General features: G+C 37.5%; 1 protein-coding gene across 2 annotated transcripts in view; it reads right to left on the reverse strand.

Annotated features, from left to right (window-relative positions):
* Positions 1-18,289, reverse strand: part of LOC107592658 (cell adhesion molecule 2-like) — a 308,856-nt gene that overhangs the window by 26,281 nt on the left and 264,286 nt on the right. For both annotated transcript variants that reach the window (XM_016282197.1, XM_016282196.1), the window contains exons 4-5: positions 4,969-5,121; positions 2,821-2,958 (exon numbers count right to left, since the gene is read on the reverse strand). In XM_016282197.1, the coding sequence (XP_016137683.1) occupies positions 2,821-2,958; positions 4,969-5,121 (291 nt within the window). The remainder of the gene's footprint in view (positions 1-2,820; positions 2,959-4,968; positions 5,122-18,289) is intronic.

Raw genomic sequence — 18,289 nt, forward strand, 5'->3', positions numbered from 1 at the left:
AAAAAAGTCTATTTTGTCATCATTTACTCACCCTCATGTCATTTCAAACCTGTGAAACAGGTTATTTTGAAAAAAATTTATTGTAACGATTTGAGGGTGAGTTAATTATGATAAAATTATTGGTTTTAAATTATGAGTATAAATGTAATTTTTTGGGTGAGTTAAAAAATCAGAACAATCTGAGTCCTTCTCATACTGTCTATATAACAGTGATAACAATAATATAGTTGTGTAAATAACGTTAATTTTGTTTAATCACTCTAATGAGTGTATGTTGTTTATCTCATTCACTCAGATGACCCGCAGAAAAGTCCAATCTGTTATTTCTCACCCTCCTCCAGAACAGACCTCTGTAACGCTTCTGGTGTTTAGGTAAAACTCTAGCAGTCAAAATCTATTACATTTCTCAGAGAAGAGGAACAAAAATATATATTGTAAGTAGATTTTTTAATTTGTATTACATTTTGATGTTGCCAGTGTTGCCAAGGAGCTGCTATGTGTTACTAAGGTTACTTTTTATGCATTCCAAAGCTGTTGCTAGGGTGTTCTGAGTGGCATTGCAGATGGTTGCTAGGGTATTCTGGATTGTTGCATATTAGCAAAAACACCCATCCACAATATATATATTCAACGAAATTAATATAAAGGTTTTTGTCACTGTCCTATAAACAAAGGCAAAATGTAAAAAAAAATAATAAAAAAAAATCAGTTTTTATAGTTTGCACTCATATTTATTTAGTATTATTTTATAAGGGATAAATATAATTATTACTTATTATTATTACTATTTATCCCTTATTGATAGAGTTCCATATTATTATATATACACACACACACACACACACACACACAGTTTATATAGGAACTATATTTTAATTAAATGTATTACCATTTTTTAAACGTAAATTTAAAAAATAAAGGGATCCCAAAAAAGTTCACCCAAAAATGTAAATTCTAACTTCATTTACTCTCATGTCATTACCCTCGTGTCGTTTAAAACCTTTCTGATTTTTTTTATTTTGTCAAAGAAAGATATTTTGAGAGAAGTCTCAGTCTCAAAGTCTAAAAAAAAAAGCGACTTTATTTAACAATTCGTCTCCTCGAATAAAGTCTTTTTTAAAGGTTTTTTTTTTCTTTTGCGCACAAAAAGTATTCTCATAGCTTCGTATAATTGCGGATGAAACACTGATGTCACATGGATTATTTTAACGATGTCCTTGCTACGTCTCTGGACTTGAGAACATTTCAGTTGCATTGCTGTCTATGCAGGGTCAGACAGCTCTCAGATTCCATCAAAAATATCTTAATTTGTGTTCCGAAGATGAACGAAGGTCTTACGGGTTTGAAACGACATGAGGGTGAGTAATTAATGACAGGATTTTCATTTTTGGGTGAACTAACCATTTAAGAACGAACAGTGCAACCAAATTAAGCACACATTTAGGTACAAATTAACCAGTAGTTACTAAGCCCCTGCTGTGAACTTCATGTCCCAGTTTAAGAAAGTCCTTAGGAATGGCTGGTGTAATCCCATCCAGATGTGGTAAAACAGCATGAAAAGCAAGTTAAAGATTGGCCCAGAGGAAATGAGTGTAGTATATTTAGCACAGATCTAGATACAGTAAACTGGCAATCCCTCATGGTTAATAAGCTCTCAGGAGATCCTGGATTTGTGCTGAAGTTTCAAGAGTTGCAAGCACAGCCCGCACTGAAATTTCTGTTGGCGACAGCCAGGGTATCCATCAACGTGACCCGTTCCACAAGGCTTCGTATCTCCCTGACCATCCTAGAGTAAGCAGTATCTCACCATGTTACATATTCTGTTTGGGCTTGCGTATTGGTCTCCAGAAGCACATCCAATCCGTCTCACAAGATCAGATCACAGAGCGAGATTCCTTTGAATTGGAGTGAGTGACAGGCAGTCCGGCTGTGATGCTCTGTTCCCGCATGCCATTGGCCTTTAAGTGTGGCTTGCGTGAATGCCATCTCTGAGTCGGGCCTGTCTGACGGAGTCTCAGGCCATCAATCACCAGCACCAGATCAACCAACTGATGTCTGGGGTAACATATTGGTTAAAGTTGAACTGATGTGCTATGCTATGTTGTGCTATCGGACAATGGATTGACTGAGAGATGCAATTCCACTTCAAAAATTAATTTCTGTCTGATGAGGTACACTGTTCGAACAAATATGTAGTCATGTTTTACCTCATTGGTCAAGCCAGTGTTTACACTATAAGCAAAAATATATAATTTGTGTAACAAATTTTAATATTAAAATTAGAAAAATATGTTTTCTTAAAGCAATTAATACATTTATTCAGCATTTAGTTGATCAAAAGTGTCAGCAAAACATTTTCATTGTTTCAAAAGATTTCTAAATCAAATGAATGTTTGAAACTTATCATTCATCAAAGAATCCTGAAAAAAATGTATCACAGTTTCCACAAAAAATATTAATAAGCACAACAAACATTTCTTGAGAACTGTAGAAATATTAAGAATTATGTGACACACACACACACACACACACACACACACACACACACACACACACACACACACACACACACACACACACACACACATATATATATTCCTCGCTCTGTGATCTGATCTTGTGAGACCTCACTTTTAAAGCCCAGAATAACAGAATACTAAATTATACTGCTGTGAAATGCTTTGTAAAGAGCTGCACAATTCATGAAGATGCTGGTGTAAAGCTGTACATTACGAACCATGTACCACTTGCACACTGACAAAATGTGCAACTGTTCATTGCACACAATCAGCTCTAGGCTATCCGGGGGGATTTGTTTACCTTGCACCTCCTTGTCGTTTCTGAACCATCGGATGTCAGCAGCCGGTTTGCTGCCAGATGTGGTGCATGTCAGTGTGACGTCCTCCCCCTCCTGGGCAGGTCTCGAGAGGCCTGTGATTTCTGGTTTCGCTGGAACACCTGATATACAAACAGAGGAGGAGGATTACAGGCAGCACTGATGGAAACACGCGTGATTCTACGATTTCAGTCATAGATGGGCTCAGCCCCCCACCTGCACATGATGTGGCTCAGAGGAATATTACTTTCCTGAAGCTCAAATGTTGCTTGACTGACATTTTTTTTAATAGAAAACATGTTTGTCAGTTTATATATAAGTTTGTCAATATATATATATATATATATATATATATATATATATATCAATACAGTGACAAATTCTGCTCTATGGTATTTTGTGATTTTCCTGGAAAAGGAAGCATTTGTTGAGTGATTGAGATGGAGAATGCAAATGAGTTTTGGTTTCTAAGTCTTTTCTACATCAAACCAAACCAAAAAAAATGTGTTATAATGAACAAATTAGAACATTAACTTAAAGCCTGGAATACACTACACAATTTTTGCCCTGATTTCCCACCAATTTACAGTCTGGAGAAGTTGAAAGTCGAAAGCCAGTCTGCAGATTTGAGTTGACAGATTTCATAGAAAATCGCGTAGTGTATGATGCTCATAGACACCAATGTTTTAGCTTCAGAGTATGTTTCCATCCAGTCGGAGGACATCATGTTCAGAGGATAAACATGTTTGATATTTTCAGTCGATTTTTGAACACATTGTTTTCATTTGTAATGCGTCTCCTAGCAACAAGGTGCACATTTCTGCTTGAGTTTGTTGTGATCAGAATAACTTGAAAGTCTGGTAGTGTGTGATCCTCAGTTGTGTAGTGTATGATAGCCAGTTTTCCTTTGTCACTATTTACAAAGTCGGTAAGTGTATGATGCCTACTGTTCATATTTTAAAAGTCGTCTAGTGTTTTCAAGCCTTAACATTTTTACATGTTTACATGTAAAACATGTAACATAGACTAGTGTGAAAAAAATGGCTTATTAATCTTGTCTGTATAATGTCATACATCCAGTTACAATGTAAAGATGCTAAAGTCTAACATTTTCAAAGAATTGATAACGGACTGTTTACACAGAAAACAAAATCCACCCACAGGTTTTAAATCTATAACAAACAAACAAACAAACACACAAACAACAAAAACTATTTTCTGTGAATGTACTTAACAATATGTATTGTATAAAAAAACTTTATATAAACACAAAGTAGTCCTACCACTGTTGGATGATTTAAAACAAAAATTATGATTTAAAAAACAAACAAACAACAACAACATAAAATGATTTTAAAACAAAAAGAAAATTAAACAAATACAGAAAAACTATTGTCTGTAAAGTTGTGTATAAAAATAAGGTAAAAGTAGTTCCACCACTGTTGGAGGATCAAAACAACACAAAACAACAACAACAACAATTGTTTGTAAAGGTACTTGTAAACTATATGTATTGTATAAAAAACCCGTATATAAATATAAAGTAAAATTTGTCACACCACTGTTGGATGATGTAAACACACACACACACACACACACACACGGAAAAAAAAACATTGTTTGTTAAGCTATCTATTAAACAAGATAAAAAAGGCAGAAGCAGTCCCACTACAAAAACAAAGCTAAGCAAATGTAAACAAATTGAAAAGTTAAATGTTTGTAAATGTACTTGTAAACAATATATATTGTGAAAAGCTGTATTTAAAAATAAGGTAAAAGTAGTCCCATCACTGTTGGATGATCAAAGCAAAGCAAAACAAATACAACTAAAAAACAACTATTAAACAACAGGTACTGTGAAAAGTGGTTTATAAACATACAGTGTACAGAGTGAGCATTGCAGAGTCTAGCACAAGCTGATCATAAACCAAAGCACACAGTGACACATCTAATGGCTCCATCAGCCAGTGTGAAATTCTCTCATTGACATCACTCCCTGTGCCACCAAAGTGCAAAAACAAAATCATATGATGGGAGAGAACTCACTGACCCCAGATCAGTGAAGAGCATGTTGACCTTAAAGGCACAGATTGATGAGGATGAGAGGGAGACTGATCTATGAGAGGTCTTACCTAACACAATCAGGAAGGCCTTGGATGTCTTGACAGGCATGGTGAAGAGTGAGCATGTATACTGTCCTTCATCTGACAGAGTAATGTCACTGATGCTGATGGTCAACTCCTTCCAAGAGGCTCGAACCAGCTCAATCCGGTTGTCCCTTAATGCTAAGACATAAAACATATGATTAGTGATCAATAACTAATCAGTAAGCTAAAAAGGACTTTTGGAGAAACAGCCAACAGTCACGTTGCCTGAAAATGTGTTTTTGTGGTACAATGGTAAAGTGATGGTATCAGATGTTAATATCACAGCATGTCTAATTCCGGACACAAGTAAAGCAAAAAAGTAAAGGAATTTTATTTTTATCTGTTTAAATACATACAGGGTTAGGCATACACAAATAATATCTCAAATGAAAAAGTAATGAAAGAAATAACAATCTTGAGGCAATGAGCAACTCATAAAAATGGACAAAAGGATTCTACTGTATGCCTTTAGATAAAATATAAATCCTGCTCCTGGGAAGATATGGCCAAATAAACTAAAAGACAAAGAAAGACACCCTCTTGCTCAAACAAGCATTATACAATAAATACAGGATGCCAGTGTGGGTTTATTTTTCAAAGTCAATAAGCAGGCATTAAATATCAAATAATATAAAAAAGTGTGCATGCTTTTGCATATACTAAAGTTCATGTGCTGAAGTTCTTAAACAGCATTGTTTTAAAGCACTATGTTGGTGGAACCATTCATATAATTTTTTTAATGTAATGCAATTCATTACATGTCTGTCACACTATCACCATTGTTTATTCACCATGGTGTCAAATGGCATTTGTTTGTACTTCAAACAATATCACCCTGCAACTCTTGCTGGCTTCCCCACTGAAGCTAAGCAGGCTGGAGTTTGGTCAATATCTGGATGGGAGACCTTGTGAAGATAAGGCTGCTGCTGGAGGACATAGTGAGGCCAGCAGGGGCGCCCACACTGTGTGCCCCAATATGATGTGGACACTATGTAGTAAAAGACAGCATCCTTTGGATTAAAAGGTAAATCTATGTCCTGATACTCTGAGGTCTTTGATCTTCTAGGGTGTCTTTTGAAAATAACCTCAGAACCCTGACCAGATTTGTCCACTGGCCTCTATCAAACACACACATTCTTGAGAAAAGCACAAAATTTTACAAATTATTAATGTCATGGTCCATTATTGTTAGTGAACCACAGTGTCTTTTTGTAAACAAATATCTTGGAGGTAAAGCTTAGTACTTATGTTCGCTTACTAATTCATGACATTATGTATTATTCATAGTTTAGTCCCACAGTAGTGAAAAACATGTTTTTGAATCTTCCACTGTTCTGAATAACCACTGCGACTGACTGTCACCGTCACACTGAAGCCATTTGTTGTCTCTAACTGGAGTTTTAACATTTTCTACCTGTCTGCCACAAGCAGCCATTCATCCATTATGTTTGCAATTTCCAAGAAGAGTTTGCACCAGCTGAGAGATTGATGAACAGAAAGGTCACTTTATCCTCCTCACCCCACACCGTCTAAAAAAGCACAATTCACTTGTATTGTGTCATTGAAAAAAGCAAGAGAGAGTGGCTTTTCATTTAACATCTCACAGATGTTTTGCTTTAAAGTTGGCATGTATCAAAGTTGACACTGTTTATTTTGTTAATGCATTTCATATATACTGTATATATACAGTATATATAATTTTTAAGTCAGTTAAGCCAATTGCATACTTGGAAATATGTCAAAATACAGGAGAAAGGTCGTTTTTTTTAGACACTTTAACAAAATACATCATTCTATAGATTGTATAGGGTGTCCCAACATGGTTTTCTTTCAACATTTGACATTTGACATTCGCTTTTGGTCTCTGTAAACTGGGCAATTCCTCATAGACGTGTTCACTGTCCTTTTGGGAACATTGTTACCAGAGCCGATCCTCCCTATACACAAAATACGCAAGCTGCGTAGGGCCCCCGAAACACCAGGGGGCCCCCTTGCTCTCAAAGATGATTTAATTTTAGTTTTGTTTTTGAATTTGGACAGCGCTTATGAAAACATGAATGATCATTTCTTTTAATGCAGTGTGCTGTCACTCTTTCTATGTAAAAATCAGTCAAATCATGTAATGCGAATGTCGTACAGTTTTGCCCGAGACTAAAAAACGTGTTGAAAGCGTACCGAGCCGTGGAAGAGACACTGTTTCCCAAGCGCTTTCTGCGAGTGCGATTCGAGACGGAGTGAAACACGGACAAATGCGTTTCATTCATTCGTTCATAACACCTCATACCCCACTCCACTGCCCCAACCCTCTTTCGAAGCCTTTTAAATGTACATTAATGTTAAAAAAAGACAATGTGTCTCCAAACAATAAGATCTGACGCTATAAGACAACATCTTTCTAGAGGATGTGTCAAGACTGTTTAAATATTCCTTCTGAATTGTGTGCTGAGTTATGAACAGAGAATGAATAGAGGGTTTGTGGAGATGTCAAATGCGTTTCATTCATTCGTTCATAACACCTCATACCCCACTCCACTGCCCCAACCCTCTTTCGAAGCCTTTTAAATGTACATTAATGTTAAAAAAAGACAATGTGTCTCCAAACAAAAAGATCTGACGCTATAAGACAGCATCTTTCTAGAGGATGTGTCAAGACTGTTTAAATATTCCTTCTGAATTGTGTGCTGAGTTATGAACAGAGAATGAATAGAGGGTTTGTGGAGATGGCAAATGCCTAGGGGGGTTTTGGCATGGAGACATAGTGGAATTGGATAAAGGGAGGAAAGGTGATCAGGTCTGGACTCTCTCTACACATGGGCCTGCTGATAGAGTCCAACGAAACCCAGTGAGACAAGGACCATCAAAGCTTAGGAACAGATGACACATTTCCACCAGCCCATCCCTCTATCTTACTCAGACACAGAGGGAGGAATGGAAGAAAAGAGTGCGCTCCCTTGTTGTTTACAGAAAAGACAAACACATACACACTCATACGCCGAGCATCACAAAGGTGATGATAAGCTGCCAAGGCGAGGAACAGTCGCTGTTTGTACCACATCCGAGGGTTGATGGTACAATGCCTAGACTCTAAAACGCTTGGCGGTCTCCATTTTAGCCGTACAATGATAACATATAGGGATGTGGGCATTGAAAAGAACGAAAGAGAAGTCGTTCAGTTGTCAAATCTGTCTCTGCACTGGGGTCAAATCAAGAGGTGAATACTACTCTCAAAAAGAGCTTGATACAACAGTCTCGTGATGCGCTGGTTCATTTCACTTACACTGAGACTTTGTGCTACATCTTATTCTGACACAATGGTGTCAAGCTCGAAACATTATCCCAAATCCATTGCGAGAAACAAGTATACAAAAGTTTGAATAACCCTACAGACAGCTGTTATCAATGCAACGCAGGCCAACAGGGGCTGGCAAAACTCCGCATTCCACATTTCCAAAAAAAGAATCGAAAGCCTGCCAGATGCCCAGAGTTAGCTCCAATCTGTCACAACCTCCGTGAAATGCCAACGTCTGACAAAGCTCTTTTTCCAAGAGCTTAAAGAAGTCAACATGATGAAATGGTTGGTTTCCAACATCCTTCTGACTTCTTCAATGCAGTTTATTCCACTTAGAGAGCAGCATAAATCCCTCGGTTCGATTTTACGTCCTTCTCTGTCTTTTTTTAGGAAAGAAGGGAACTCTGCAAGGCTGACTTGTAGATGACCCGACAGACATCCTGGCATTCCCTTGAGCTGGAGCAATCTGACGACTGCCTGATGGTGTGGACCCCTGTTTAGCATGTTTAGGTGGTGCTTTTCTCTAATAGTGGCATTGATTTTATCTAAGACTTTATGGCTTACAAATAAAGCAGGCACACACTACAAGATAATGGGGCTAAATTTGGGCCATATTCTCCCCTTCCAACAATCCTAAGTAAAGTCATGATTATCTTGATGGTTCTACAGATTATCTTATCAGATTTTCCTGTGGTGTAGGGTGTGTTAAGAGTGATTGAATCAGCTTGGAAGAACACCGGGGCCACACCGATCTCAAATTGTGAATATCCAACATGTTGAATATTTATGATCGAAAATCCTGTTGTGTGGGGGGACCCCCGAGGACAAACAAACATGCACTCTGTAGATTGTCACATGGAACGAAGCCATTTCCAATCAGAAAGCGAGCTGACAGAAGACGGAAACATTACTAACATTACTCATCTCCAGCTCGTACTGTAATATGTAAAGTCCACGTCCACGCCATCATCCACACCTTTTTATTTTTCTGTGAATTTTTGGTAAAAAAGACATCTAAATACAATTATCGCCATTTCTGCTTGACTGCCATCCACCAGTTGTTTATGCTAAAGTCACATTAGACTGTGAGAGATTTTCGCGAGATTTCCCGTGTTCACCGTCTGGACTCTGGTTGTTTGTAAATGGAATCGGTTTGTGTGTGCTGTGCTGTCTTGGTCACATCGCGGCACTCCACACACTATAGGAACAAAACTTTCCAAATCGATGGTTTTTGATGTTATGTGTGTCTCAAATTCTCACATTTTGAAAATCTGATAAGATTTAGTGTGGGCCAGCCTTAAAACTTGGCAAGACGAATTATAGCCGAATTTAAGAAGACAGCAGTGGGGAACAATGGAGCAGATTGTGAATGGTATTTTCAAGGTTTTAAGTGCATGTGGATGCGGGTACGGTTGGACAATATTGTGTGTTGGTGTTGTAGCTCTTGGAAGGAAGAGAGCCGCCGACAAAATGTCTTCACACCTTACTTGTGAACAATCATTTGGCAGTGCACTTTGAGAGACTCCCAGCACTTTTCCACACGAGGCTCTGAAACCACATTCAACATCCAACTTTGGAGCCAAGCTTCTACTCTGACATAATCAGATCACTCAATCTGACGAGAAGACGGAAAATGGGCGGCATGAGCGACAGCGGCTCGATGGTTTTTGATGTTATGTGTGTCTCAAATTCTCACATTTTGAAAATCTGATAAGATTTAGTGTGGGCCAGCCTTAAAACTTGGCAAGACGAATTATAGCCGAATTTAAGAAGACAGCAGTGGGGAACAATGGAGCAGATTGTGAATGGTATTTTCAAGGTTTTAAGTGCATGTGGATGCGGGTACGGTTGGACAATATTGTGTGTTGGTGTTGTAGCTCTTGGAAGGAAGAGAGCCGCCGACAAAATGTCTTCACACCTTACTTGTGAACAATCATTTGGCAGTGCACTTTGAGAGACTCCCAGGCTCTGAAACCACATTCAACATCCAACTTTGGAGCCAAGCTTCTACTCTGACATAATCAGATCACTCAATCTGACGAGAAGACGGAAAATGGGCAGCATGAGCGACAGCGGATGTGACTGTCCCGCAGCTGGCAACGTCAATCTTGGCATTTAGAGAAGCCAGAAGTCCCACTCTCTGCAATTAGACTGCTCCAACAGCCAGCTGTGATGGGTCACTATCTAGACAGGCTATGATTATTATAGGGACGTGAGCCTGTAGTTCCATTGCAGATAGGAAGCTACTTCCCAGCAGCTCTCAGGGGCCAAGAAAGTGCTCTACTGCAGGTGGCCATTGACCGGAGGTAACAGATCTTATAAACCAGGTGCAATGGATAAACTGATGTGATGACATTTGAACACTTGTGGAATTATTAGAGACTTTTTTACACCGAGTTATACCAGGTCAGCTAACAATGGGGAATAAAAGAACTAAACTAGAACCTAATTCTCTCTGACAAATCTCTAAGATAGGTTCTTATGCTACATCACAAAAAGTTAGCCTTTGTTCGCCAAGCTTGTTGCTATATCAAAACACAAGACAATACATTTTTGGGTCAGTCGAAGAACACAATGCTCTCATGTGCGCTGTATTACACTGAGAGCATGTAAAATTGAGGTGCAGGACCTACAATATCCACAGCTCATCCAGAAATGCAACTGCTCACAGAATATGCAAACATGCGGAGATTGTTTCATCAGATAGGACTGGCTGCTTGTTTACCCTTCTGAGGAGGAACACCATTAAAAGCATTCCCACAAAAATAGTGGGTAAACAAAGTGAAAGTCGACCTCGAGATCATGATGTTTGAAGGTGGCAACAGGTGTTTAACCATTGATCGTCCACTCTGTGAACATCAACCTAAATGGTCATTTGTTAATAATCACTTTCAAACTCAATCAACCTTTGCCCATCTTCACATTCATCAACAACAAAAATGTAAGACCCTAATGAACCTAATGCAGTCATTGTAGAAACCATCCCTTATCTCTACCTAACAGTACCCTTAATGCTAAGCTACAAATAGAGACTTTATGAAATGTCACACAGCACTTAACATTTCATTTATCGACTGGTAATGCTATAATGATAGGAGCCCATTAGAGGACCATTTGGCTCTATGTGAGGTGTTGAGCTTTAAAAATGACATTTAAGTAAGTGTGGAAATGTTAGATGACGATGACTTGTTTCACGTGTCTTGGAGTTTGGAGTCAAAAGCGTGGTTCAGAAAAAAAAGAGAAAAACGGAATTACTTTTTAAAAATTCACAACATTTACAGTCTATAAGTGTAAAAGTGTTTAAGGGAATGAAGCATTTAGGCAACATCTCAAGTTTGATCTTCTTTTAGACAGGAGTAGAGCTGTTTCAGTGCTGTCGATCCCGCTAAAAGTTTAGAGATGACCAGAAGAGATGTGGAAAAGTAATGAGAACGAGGTTAGGAAATGTTGCAAGCCAAATTTAAACCCACATTTCCCACATGAGCACCGTGACTCCATATAACAGATTTTGTAGTCTTATATTTACATTTCTGCATACTGTAGACACTTTTATCCAAAGCAACTTTGCCATTTGAGTTCAAGGTACAAATTTTATCAGTTCATGCATTTCCTGGGAATCGAACCCATTACTTTGGCATTGCTTTAAATAATCATTTAATATGTGCCTGAAATATGCCTGTACCATAAATATAACAGAAAAATCAGCTACTTTAGAAATGATCTCCGAGATCTCACTTTTTGTACTTTTATAAATATACCGGACGTGTCCTTATTGTCCTTGACTATTATGCGACTTGAATGTGTGTTGGACTTTTTCATCTTATTCCTGAATAGGATTTTGCCCCACACAGATATAGTAAATTATCACAGTCTGATTTCTCACATTTATCCCACAGTGGTGAATGCTAATATAAATCATGATGGCCTCAATAGTACACTAGGGACAAACTGGAATTGACAATGTAGAATGTGCTGATACAGTAAAACCTGAAGCATTAAATATACCCCTTCAAAAAGTATAAGGAAAGGGAATTTACTAGTATATCCTCGCAGACCTTTGTAGACTTAAACATAACCAGACGACTGTACAATGTCGCAGCGCCTCATGTTGTCCTCTCTGCATTTTGCTCACTTTTGAATCTTCTTATCTAATGAGAAATTGAACTAGTCCATTAATGCAGTAATTTAGAACATAACAACATTTTGATTGCCACAGGCCAATTAAGAGCCCACTCTGCAATTTGACCTTTTGCAATTTGAGCTGAACATCTCTAATGAATGTCAGGAATCATGCGCCAGAAACATTTGAGATACCCACTGAAAAAGCAGTTAATACTGCCACAGCTCAAAAAAAAAAAAAAAAAAAAAGAGATATCAATATGTATACCGTAAATGGCATTTGTTATAGACCGTCTCAGATGCATAGAGTCGGACTTCAGCTCCAATTCATCTACATTTTCAAACACATCTGGGAAAGATACATACAGTATGTCGTACCACAAGATAGAGCCCTGAATTATTCAGGATCTGTGAGGTTACATTTCAAAATAAATGGCAGCTAGGTCTCTCATTATGAAGTGCAAAGGAATACCTTCTGCAGGTGCTGTTTTCCCATACGCAGAGTCTTTACATTATGTTACAGTGGAGCAATAGACATTTGGGCATATACACTCTAATTTATCCTGCTCTAGCATGATGAATCATATGCTGTGATCGCATTAATAGTGCACGATAAGGGAGACATATGGCGCTTATCGATTTTTCAGTGGTGGCGACTCATCATCACTTCTCTCCTAATGGCCCTGGGCTAAAATGGATACACAAGCTCTTGAGGCACAGGACTGGACATCTGGTCAACCACACCAGTTTCATGGATGCTTTTATCTAAACCAAAGTACAAAGTACACTTATTACAGTAACAATGGCCCTAGAGGAGAGGTTAAGCACCACATTGGGATGCTTAGGGCTGGGCAATTGTACTTTAGTATTATTTATATACTATTATAATATTATTAATTTATCATTTGAATTCTGTAGCTATTATTTTTATTTTGGCATATTATTATTTATTTAAGTTACAGTATTAGTACATTTTTTCTTTTGTGTTTTTGTCATTTTTATTACAGTAGGTTTTTTTTATTCCTATAGTTTTAATTTATTTTATTTCAGCAAGACATTTCTTTTTTTAAAAGAATCATTACTTATATTTAATTTTGTTCCCACTTTATTTCAATTGCTGAAAACTATTTTTTATAGTTTTAGTTTTAGTCTAAGTTAATGCTAATAACACTGAGGCTGGGTGACACAAAGTGGCTCAAAAAAATGGGCTCTCTCTGTAAAATATTACACACAGTAATTAATAATAATGAAATTAATTAAAAAGGTTACACAAAAACAAACAAACATAAATAAACAAATAAAAAATGTTATTTATGTTTTCCCACATTTTTTTCAATAAATAAATACAAGATATCTTATTTAATAATAATTTTCATTTTTGCCTACCAATATCACAATACACAGTATCAGAATATATAAAATATATTTAAATATATAATATAATACATACCTTTTTACTAATACATTTCATATGAAAATTGAGAAATTTATTGAAAAACAGAAAAATAAACTAACCAAATGTAACAGTGTTTTTCAGTTTGCTATTACTGAGTTTAAATCATTGAAGTTTTAATAAATCTATCTTAATGCTCTCATAATGACACAATATATAGAAAACTTAATTCTCTCATCATTGCCATATAAAAACCACATTAAAATTATATGTCCTTCTATGAGTCTATTAAATTATGCGTTGCATTAATAATATAAAAAAAATGTAGCTTAAAATGTATTTTCCCTAACCTTAAAAAAAAGAAAAAAACCTCAAAAAGAAAAAAGTAGAAACAAAATTATATAAAAAATAATATATAAAATAATTTTATTCTGCCAGTGAAATCATAGCAATCCATCAGGCTTAGCCACTCTATCACACAGTCTGCACACAGGCGCCCGCGCCGGTGGGCATTATTATGGATAAGCCACTGATATATAATTCAGAGGAGTGGTGGGTGTTTGTATAACGCAGACTTCCTGTGTCTTCACTTGGAAACATGCAGAAAAGAAAAGTATCTGGTAATCTAGGTGGGGTGGATTTAGGATTTAGCCCAGAATCACACCTCCCCGCAGACTCACAGTGTGTTCTGTATGTGAATCACACACACTTACACACCTCTCTGCATATCCAGTCTCTACTGACACTCTCTTCACAGGCTTTTCTTAGACATAGCCCTCATGTAGGAGTTGCCTCACACAAACGTTTGGTGATGAGGCCAAATGACAATGAATGAGGGCTATCTAGTCCGCTCTCTTCTTCACCATGGTACAGTGTGTAAAAATTGCAGGTTGCTTCTGTAGCGATCAGCTGTATCACTCCAAAGAACCAGAATGTCACTCCATCTGTGAGCTATAGGCCGCCCACTGGGTTGTTGGCATGCTGGGAACTAAAGTCTTGTTAAGGGTTTAGAGCAGAGGAGGAGAGTAAACTTGATCAACCCATCCTCTCTTGGTCCGAAAGCTGATAATTTGCAAGAAACAATAAGAAACAATATAATTACTGTTGTTGCAGGCATGATGACTGCTGTAAAGTCTATCCATGTTAGTAAATATCTAATAGGTTTTTACTATTCTGAAGCAGTGTTAATTTCGTCAACGAAGATGACGACGAAAAATATTCGTTAACGACATTTCTTCTGTGACCAAGACGAGACGTTGACAAGCTAAAACTAATATCTGATGATAAAAACTATGACGAAATTTATGATAGAAGTGCTCTCTCTCGCGCACGCTCCACTTCTTCAGTTCTCATATACAGCGCGCGATCAGTTTACAGTGCTCAAATACACACACAGCAGTCCAAATGTCTATCATGTAGAGTATCTCACGTAAATACAGTCGGTTATGGATTAAGTGAATGTAAACAGGTGGGTGAAAACTGAACGTGTGTCAGTATTACATGCAAGCCTTCCGTCTTAAAGGGACAGCATTCGTAATTAAGTACCTATCTGTGTCATTAATGTTAACCAACAAAATATGTTAAATAAATGTTAAGTAAACCTACTGTATCTGAAAAATGAGTTTAATTTGTATCTCTTTTGTATTTGTCTTGTCTTATTCTGCTTCTTTTAAAAATATATATAAATGATAAATGATATATGTTATATATATTTTATATATGAACAACTATAATTTTTATAAGTTGCTCCCTTTTAACTACTGTTAAAGGCATAGTTCACCCAAAAATTAAAATTGACATCATTTATTTAAGTTTTTCCAAATTCAATCCTTGATTCAAATTTCACATAAGCTTAATTGATTTAGTCTAAAGAGAGAAGCATTAATGACTATTTTTGTTTGAAGACTACATATAAAATTATTACCAAAATAAATGTTGGGAACTGCAGTTTGACTAAAAGTAATGACTAAAAGTTGACAAAAATGCAATGACTTTTCGTCGACTAGAACTATGAAAGACTCAAATGACTAAAATGTGACTAAGACTATTAAGCATTTTCGTCTCAAGATAAGGACTAAGACTAAATCAAAAATGCCTGTCAAAATTAACACTGTTCTGAAGACAATGTGAGTGGCACTTACCATTTTACACAGAAGCCAACTAGTATGAGCTGTACAGCTAGTAGGACCATTGCAGTAGTGCCGTGACCCAGTTGGAAGTGAGGTTTACTGGGGTGAGTGTAACAGAGGCCAGCTAGTAGGACCATTGAAGTGGTGCCGTGACCCAGTTAGGAGTGAGGTTTACTGGGGTGAGTGTAACAGAGGCCAGCTAGTAGGACCATTGCAGTGGTGCCGTGGCCCAGTTGGGAGTGAGGTTTACTGGGGTGAGTGTAACAGAGGCCAGCTAGTATGAGCTGTACAGCTAGCAGGACCATTGCAGTGGTGCCGTGACCCAGTTCGGAGTGAGGTTTACTGGGGTGAGTGTAACAGAGGCCAGCTAGTATGAGCTGTACAGCTAGCAGGACCATTGCAGTAGTAGTGGTAAATCAATTAAGCTTATGTAACAGATGCCAGCTAGTATGAACTGTGCAGCTAGTAGGACCAGTTACAGTGGTGCAGTGAACTGGTAGGGAGTGAAGTTTACCGGGGTGAATGTAACAGCCCTGTTGAAAAAACCCAGCATATGCTGGTTAGGTATGTTTTGAAACATGGCATCTGGTTTGAGCTGGTCCTTAGTTGGTCATGAGCTGGTTCAAGCTGTAATGCAATTTCACATGTTTAAGTTCAGTTAAGGCTCACTTCTTTGAAAATTAATAGCACAACTTTTCTCAAAATCCGTATTTGATGTATCATTCAAGTGCAAATGATGCACAATGACTTTCAGTCACATTTGTTCTAATCCCTAACACAAAGTATGGGCCATAGAAATAGTAATGGTTGATTTATCCTTTTCAAATTTGGTGTTTTTGCACAAACACACTTTCACAATTGACCATCTTTTTCAAAGAGGATCTACTCATAGTTGCACAGTGTAACATTATAATTCCTTTGAATCTCTTTGAAATTCAGCGCGAGCGCCCATAAGCAATCTTCTTTTCCATTTCCTCATTCCAATGGTCCAGAATCTAAATATAATGGACTGTACCTAAGCACATCAGCAAAGATATATACAGTACGTATCTCGCACACCCCGATTGATCTAAAGCCGCATCTGTCATTGTGCATGATTGAGGATTAAAGCCATTTTTCAAATGATGGTTCACTGACATTCGCTACTGTATCCGGCCCACAAATCACCATAAATACGGAACAGCTAAGTTGCTTTTGATTCAAGAGACCTTTCAATATATGGATAATGGGCAGGTTGGGATAAAAACATTCTCTATTTCTTTACGGCGCTACCAAATGCAACACATTTGATCTAAAATGATGGAATTTGACAACGGATTGAATCAAATATGAACAATATCTGACCAAAAAGAATATCAACCCACCAAATCACACTCATTACAGCACACTAAATGAGGCTTGCAGAAAAGTTTCCGGTCACATGAGGCCAGACCATTCATTTCCCAAGCCTACTAGAGATTGACAATCCTTCAGTCTCTGTTTACAGACCTAGTTGTGACCACAGCCAATTTTCTCTGGACTCACTCTCTTCTCTCAATCAGTAGTGCACACTATTGCCCTGAATCTCCAAACGTGCCCACATACCACCGAGACACTGCTGACAATGACTGTTTTAGTCCCACTGAAAGTGCTGTGTTTAAACGATGCACTTTAAAGAGCAGGTCACATGGGTTTTTGAAAAATATCAATTTTGCAGTTTATAACGTAGCTATCCTTAAATGAAAACGATCTGCAAAGTTGTTCATGAAAAAAGTGCATGATAAATAAAAATATTGTCTCTCAAAAGAGAGTCGATTCTGAATTGCCTTAACGAGTCGTCATATTTTCGAATCTTTTGCCTGTTACCGGTATACGTCACTGTGTAACACATTTGCATAATCCCCGCCTGCCCGCAAAATACGAACAGAGTCTGATCTGCCCACAAACACTTCCGCTAGTTAGTGTGTTTACATCATGTTGAGAAGACGCTGTGTTCAAGGATACCACAGAAATACAATTCGAACCTTTTGTAGTGTGCATGTAATTTAACCAAGGACTGTAATCTTGGCTTTTATCTTCGTCGGCTTCTAATCTTCTTTATTTGGATTAACAAGCTCTCCGAAGCACAACCTGTAAGTACGATTGATACATTAGGTGTACATTTTCAATTGAGTGCTCTTTGTGCTAGTATGTGATGTATACATAGTGCAGCTTTAGGTTTCTAGGTAAAGCACGATATTACTGTCTTACTGAAGTGATAATTCACTGTGAACCCACTATTTCCTAAGAATGTGTCGATTAATGTAGACTGACATTGTTCTAATTACTTCGTTTAATAATAAAGAATGTAGTGTAGCACACAGACTTTATAATCATTGTGAAATTGCTGTTTATTTT

The sequence above is a fragment of the Sinocyclocheilus grahami genome, unplaced genomic scaffold, assembly GCF_001515645.1.
Source record: "Sinocyclocheilus grahami isolate Dianchi unplaced genomic scaffold, SAMN03320097.WGS_v1.1 scaffold156.1, whole genome shotgun sequence".
Classification (NCBI taxonomy): Eukaryota; Metazoa; Chordata; class Actinopteri; order Cypriniformes; family Cyprinidae; genus Sinocyclocheilus; species Sinocyclocheilus grahami.